The sequence below is a fragment of the Ostrinia furnacalis genome, unplaced genomic scaffold (assembly GCF_004193835.3).
Source record: "Ostrinia furnacalis isolate ACB-3 unplaced genomic scaffold, ASM419383v2 OfSCF0336, whole genome shotgun sequence".
Lineage (NCBI taxonomy): Eukaryota > Metazoa > Arthropoda > Insecta > Lepidoptera > Crambidae > Ostrinia > Ostrinia furnacalis.
Window position 1 is genome coordinate 24,566 of NW_021130575.1, and position 6,629 is coordinate 31,194.

General features: G+C 35.6%; 1 protein-coding gene across 1 annotated transcript; it reads right to left on the bottom strand.

Moving 5' to 3' along the window:
* Nucleotides 1-1,866: 1,866 nt before the first annotated feature.
* On the bottom strand, nt 1,867-4,029 carry LOC114360994 (piggyBac transposable element-derived protein 3-like; the record flags this gene model as incomplete). The annotated part of the gene is made up of 3 exons (XM_028315895.1): nt 4,008-4,029; nt 3,380-3,609; nt 1,867-3,097 (listed from the first exon to the last, which is right to left on the bottom strand). Coding segments are annotated over exons 1-3 (1,483 nt in total), but the record flags the coding sequence as incomplete, so codon positions are not given.
* Between the last annotated feature and the right edge of the window lie 2,600 nt (nt 4,030-6,629).

Below are 6,629 nucleotides of genomic sequence, written 5' to 3' on the forward strand. Positions count from 1 at the left end.
CAATTTTTTCAAATCCTCAGTCTTCCGAGTTCAATGACATTTTATGTGTCACGTGACTATAAAACTGTCTTATAACACTGGAATAATAAAGATTCCTTTATTCATAAAAACGATTATAATCTTTTAAACCCGCTTTATGCTACTCTATGTTTTGTCTCTTTCCATCCCATTACAGAAGATGAATGTCTGACAGAAGTAGCGATCATTAGCTGAATTCCAATCTTACTTTTATTTTTACATAAGACAGAAGCCACTTAACTTAATAACCGTATTACAGTTAATTATTATTAAACAGGTGTTTTTAATTAAGTTTTTAATGTTTTTGAGGGAAATCAGTTATCATTTTGTACCTGAACGTTAAAGAGTTACGTGTACCGCATAATTGGAAACATACTGTAATTATTCCCAAGAAACTGAAGTGTTAAAAGCAATTAAAATTCCCCTGTACGAGTGTGGGATGAAAGCTAAAAGGCTTACTGTACTTCATAACGGATACCACTTATAACATATTTCTGCTAAAATAAACAAACACTCTATGAACTTTTTATAAAAGCACAAAAAAACATGCAATATTTTTAGAGAGTTCAGGCATTGTTAAATGTTTAGCACTAACAGATATCATAACAAAAAATCCTCATTAGCATTTTGGGGTTAATAACACTTTAGTAAATAAATATTTTCCACTTATTTCTGTGCTGTTTACTTATTTTGCATAGTTTTACATGCATAAAATTAATATCTACCTACATAAAATTTGTTAATTTCTCATGTAAGTGACTGTAATGTTTTTAATGAGAAATAAATGTTCTTTAAACCTAAAATATCAAGACACTGTTAAAATTATTTACACTAGCCTCGTAGCGCCCACGGATTTTTTGGATCATCTTTAACTACAACCCGACCGTCCTTCTTATAGGACATATAGTTCTAGTCATAACAGCCCAAGATTTTGAGTTGAAATTCGTATGTGTTAGAGTTACCAGTTTGAAGTGAAACTTTCAGGGTATAATTATGATTATATTAGAATGTGTTTTTAAATTCAATTAGTTGTCTACCTTTTGTTCTTTTAAAAGGCCATCGGGCCACAATTACTAGATTAAAAGGAATTATTAGGTGTTGTAAAATAAAATATCTGTTTAAGATTAATATTTTTATGTCAGTTCTTTTCAATTAAATTACTTACTTCTATTACAGTTTTTAAGTCTCCTATTACAAGGCTTTGGTTTGACTCATTAAATTCTTATAAAAAAAATCTTCTTTAAACTTATTATTTTAAAAATCAAAATTCTTTTTCTTCTCTCTTTCTTCTTCTTAATCAAAATTATTATACCAGTACTAATTTAACTCTTATCTAAGTATCAGCACTTTTCCTTACATTCTAATCATCATTGCAATCTTGCAATCAGTTTGTAGAAGAGTTTTTCAATTAAATTATTTATTTCTATTACAGTTTTTCTTTAATCAGTCTCCTATTACAAGGCTTTGGTTTTACTAATTAAATTATTATAAAATAACAAAATCTTCTCTATACTCTTTTAAAAATCAAAAATCTTATTATCACAATTTCTTTCTTAATATAAAATACCAGTACAAATTTAACTCTTAACTAAGTATCAGCACTTTTCCTTACATTCTAATCATCATTGCAATCTTGCAATCAGTTTGTAGAGGTGTGAAAATCCTTGAAACAATTTCTGTTTCTTGTAAAGCATAAGTTCAAATTGCACTCAGTGCACATGACATTAGTCTTCATCTTATGGCATCGTCTGCATCGTTTTTGAGCATCTGCCATTTCCGGTAGGTGCTTGGCACCGCTTCGTCTCATTCTTTCAGACGGGATTTGGATTAACGTTGGACGTCCTCTACCTCTTGTCTGTTCTTGATCTTCATCTTCGGAGTGTCCATCTGTGTCTATATCCGTAACTGTAAATGCTTCGATCAAACTTTCGCCGACATCCAATTTGAAATCACGCAGTTGAAGTATTTGTCTGGTAGGGACTCTTTGGGCCACTCTGTGCGATTTGTAGACCAGCCAAGAATTTGATAGAGCGAGATCAATCATATGATTAAAAACGCGCTGTGTCCATTTAACCGTTCTATAACGATTGGGACAGACGGATAATAATCTGTCTGCCAGATCTACCCCGCCCATGTTAGTATTGTAAGCTTTGACGACAGTAGGTCTTTGCACTTCCACGTAGGTTTTTTGAGCCTTGCACCATCTTCTGCACGTGTCCATGGGTTCGGCTGCGTGAATCGTTGACAACAAGGTTACTCCTTTGTTGTCATACCATTTTGTCAAAGCCAAATCACGTTTTCTATTGACCAATACCTGCGTTGTTCCTCTTCCTTCCGTTTTCATTTGTCTGTCTTCCTTCAGCTTATTTCTTGCATCTAACGGAATCCTGTTTTTCATAATTGTGCCAGCGCACAACAGATTCTTCGACAAAAGTTCTTCTGTAAGCTTTACGGTAGTAAAGTACCGGTCAAAATAAAGTATATGACCAGGAGCCAGGTTTTCGGCCAAATCGAGCACAGCTTTCATACCAAGACCAAAATCAGTATCGTCATAATTAGGATATGTCGTTTGTCCCTGATAAATTTTAAAATTACAAACGATCCCATTAGGGTTTGCGAGTACAAACGCTTTCAAGCCTGTTGGATTAGGCTTGCCCGGTACGTACTGCTTGATGCCGCACTGCCCTGTGAAGGGTACGATCATCTCATCTATAGATAAACATTTCTGTTTCACTTGCTTGCGGCATCCATTCACAACTTTATCAAGCAAAGGGCGAATTTTCCATAGTTTGTCTTTAGCACGATCCTCTCGGCTAACATCATCGTCATAAACAAACTTAAGCGAATTTCTTAATTGCAAAAATCTGTTTCTGGGCATACTGTCTGCTATCATCGGCACTCGATATTTGGTTTCCCAGTACATCCTAATCCTGGGATAGTTTAAACTAGCCATGATCATGGTGATGCCCAGATAGACGTAAAGCTCAGATTCGATGAGATGCAGATTTGTCCCGAATTTTTTTAAATGCGTCTGATTAGATTTGGCAACAATGGTTTGAATTAAATCATCATCTACATACTGTCGAAAATAATCATAATTATCAGCGAAGTTTTCAGGCTCAAAATATAGGTAAGCAGGCTGAGTAAACGGTATATTAGTTGGAAAGAAATCATCTTCAGCCCATTCTGGTATTTCAGGGTTGTCCCTGACATCACACTCGGCTTGCTGGATATTTACACGTCCCCTACTTTGAGATGCTCTTCCACGAGAACGAACATGACCAGTGCCCCTAGCTCTCCCTCCGTAAGCCCGCGGTGTATTGAGTGTCATACCTCGAGTTGATCCTCCACGAGTACGTACACGACCAAGGCGACTAGATATCCCTCCGCGAGTGCGTGGTCCGTTCCTTGTACTCCTAAATTCGGAAAGAGGAGTTTCGTCGTCTACACTGGAGTCTGACGACGAACTATTGACTGCGTTGTCACCGTGTTTTCTTGCAAAATCTGTATCCGCTTCTCCCTCATCTTCGAACTCGGAATTTTCTAGGGTCCCATCGTCCATAAGGGCTTGGATTTCATCATCCCGCAAACCTGTAAATAAATCACCATGCATAAAGGTGCTCAATGCAATCCTGAACCTCTGGCTAACACCTACACCGACTAGACACAAAAAGTTAGTAGTGTAAAGACTAAAGAGTATTAAATTATTAGTGAAAGATAAGTTGCATTTTTATATATTAGTAATAGGTATTTCATAAACCAACATAACACAAAGCCACGAACTAAACACAAATATATTTTTAGTACTAGATTCGACCCGACGGACTTCACAAAGTACATATTATTTCAAACCAGAATTTCGCAGAAATTCAGCTCTAAAAATGCAAACTAATTATCTCTATGTAAGAAATACTTATTCATTAGCAACTTTTTGCATAAAAACATACTCGACAGTCACGGATTACCATAAAAAAATGCGATTTACTTACCACGTTTTCGTGAGCCGTCCATACTGCCGACAATTTTTCCAAAAATGCCATATGTCAATTGTGACAGCCAATGGTAGCATACCGGAAACTGTTCCCTAATATTTCGTTCAGAAATCGAGTTCAATTATTTCTTTATCCCGCGAAATTTCAAAAATCTAGACAGAATTTATTAATATGTCCTTCTGAAAGGCGCATGAGCGGTTATTGAAAGTTACTCGAAAAAGGTCTGGGCTGTAGTCGCCATGTTTATTTTGGGTTATAAAAAGGCGCGTGGGCGCTACGAGGCTAGACAGAATATACTCGTACCATCGCGATGATATACATGTAAAACTATGCAAAATAAGTAAATAGCACGGAAATAAGTGAAAAATATTTATTTATTAAGTGTTATTAACCCCAAAATGCAAATGAGGATTTTATTTTATTTTTTTAGTCTCAAAATTAGGAATTACATCGCTTAATTTGTATTTTAAAACAATGCTCAAAAAACTCTAAATCGAGCATTCACGCCTATGATAAATTGGAAATTTATTTTAAAGATAAACTGTACCTATATAAGGATTCATATCAACATCCCATATTATTATGTTCCAAACTACTCACTATACCACTATGGTATCAGACCAGGTACGACTAATAGAGACGTATTTTTGTTCCATTCAAATTCCAAATTGACCCAATCTCCATATGACTGCTACAGATTTGCAAGCGAATTGAAATTCGCTTTAAAAACACCCAACCAAAACTAAATGCCCTAATATTATTTCAAAACCCACACCCGGGCTATCTCTATCGCCCATAAATGCCGCTAAAAACTCTATTTTAACTGCGATACTAGCGGCGGCAATAAAAAAAGGATTTTTAACGGCGATTGCACAGTTTTTCTACTGTTGTTGGTTCACGCACGCTCGGTTAGCGATTACTGATGAAGGTTGAGCTGATTCACACCTGTGACATGTTAACTCACAAGCACATACTAGCTTGTCATGTGTCGTTGCTTATCTAAGTTACATGGACTTGTAAAATTGACCTTGTCTTGTTTCTCTCCCATAGTCATACGTAGCTTACGACGTGAGATTTTTTCCTATCCTGAGCACAATGTAAATGCGAAACAAGCAAATGTATCACTTTCATGTTAGTCATTATTTCAATGCGTCCAGTCTTGCACCTGAAATAATTATGACAGCCAATTTTTATTTGATCTTTGTCATTCCTAATGTATTGAAACCTATGTTGATTGATATTAATGACAGATATTTTTGTCTTGTATTAGGTACTTATTGCTAAGCTGTTGTAAATAAATACGGGAATTCACACTGCTACAACTCCTGTGTAACCAGATCCTCACCGTAATAATTGGATTTTTTTAACAAAACAAGATAGGGTTTTGACCGCAATCTCATCTGATGTTAAATGAAATGGATTCTAGGATGCCCTGCCCAGTAAATGGCTTTTCACTCTTCCCTTTAAGATATTTTTTGCCCATGAGTGGAACTTACAAACCTATTTCAAGTTTATGTTCTCCTAATGGCCGTAAGAGATGCGCTTGACCTATTTAACAGCGGAATTCGTACGCTTGTAAGCGCGGGGGCGTGGCGCGTGTCAAATGGTCTTTATGGTCGTCACCCCGCCCTGTTATTAGCCCCATAAAAACACATAAAAAGATTTATGCCGCCTTTGATCGATGGTGTAAGTGAATAACCGATACTTAGTGCAGGACTAGAGATGTATCGACGAAGGTACAACAGTATCTTAATTTAGTTTGTAAGAAGTGCGAATTTGCAACAAAAAATTATATTGTCTTATGTGATGTGACCCTTCTATGATCTGAGGATGTGACTGTCGACTGTACATCAAGGTCAGAGATATGCAGTGCATAAGGATTAAAGCTCTACTTGATAAAATACTTAACATATCAAACGCTGTTTACCTACGAGTATTTTCGAAGGCAACAAGTGTCCATCTCAAAATTAAGGCACAACACTGGTTGTGGATGATATTATTTTACTATTTAAAAGATATACAAAGTCGCGGTGGACTGAATTATTGATATTAATTACATATTTTATCTAAAGTTAAATAATAAAGCACTATAGGTACACTTAAAATATGTCAGACACTTTTTTCTGCCATCTGCGCCTCCTCAATCAATGCTTGGAACTGGTTATTTTTTTACAACCAACAAGTCTATTTTGAATACATAACCTATACTATGAAAGATTTGATCAACATGACACTAGTTTTTATTTATTTATTTACTTAAAATCTTTATTGCACACATAAAAATACAGTGGTACAACAGGCGAGCTTAATGTCATGTGGCATTCTCTTCCAGGTAACCAGAAAATTAAACAAAACAGAGAATATAAGTAAATAAGTTTTATCCCGGTATTCGAAACAAGGTAGGATCTGTAGACAGCAAAAATACTTTAAGGGGTAAAATAGGGTATACCTTAGTATGAGGAACCCATTGTCAGGGTAGGGATAAAAGCTTTTCTTTTTTATAGGAGACTGTAAATAACTTTTCTTAAGAGATACCTAAGTGCTTCGTAATATTTTAGATTTATTAACGGTTTTTTTAAATGCACGAAGCCTCTTTGAGACAGAAGAATCGACGCATAT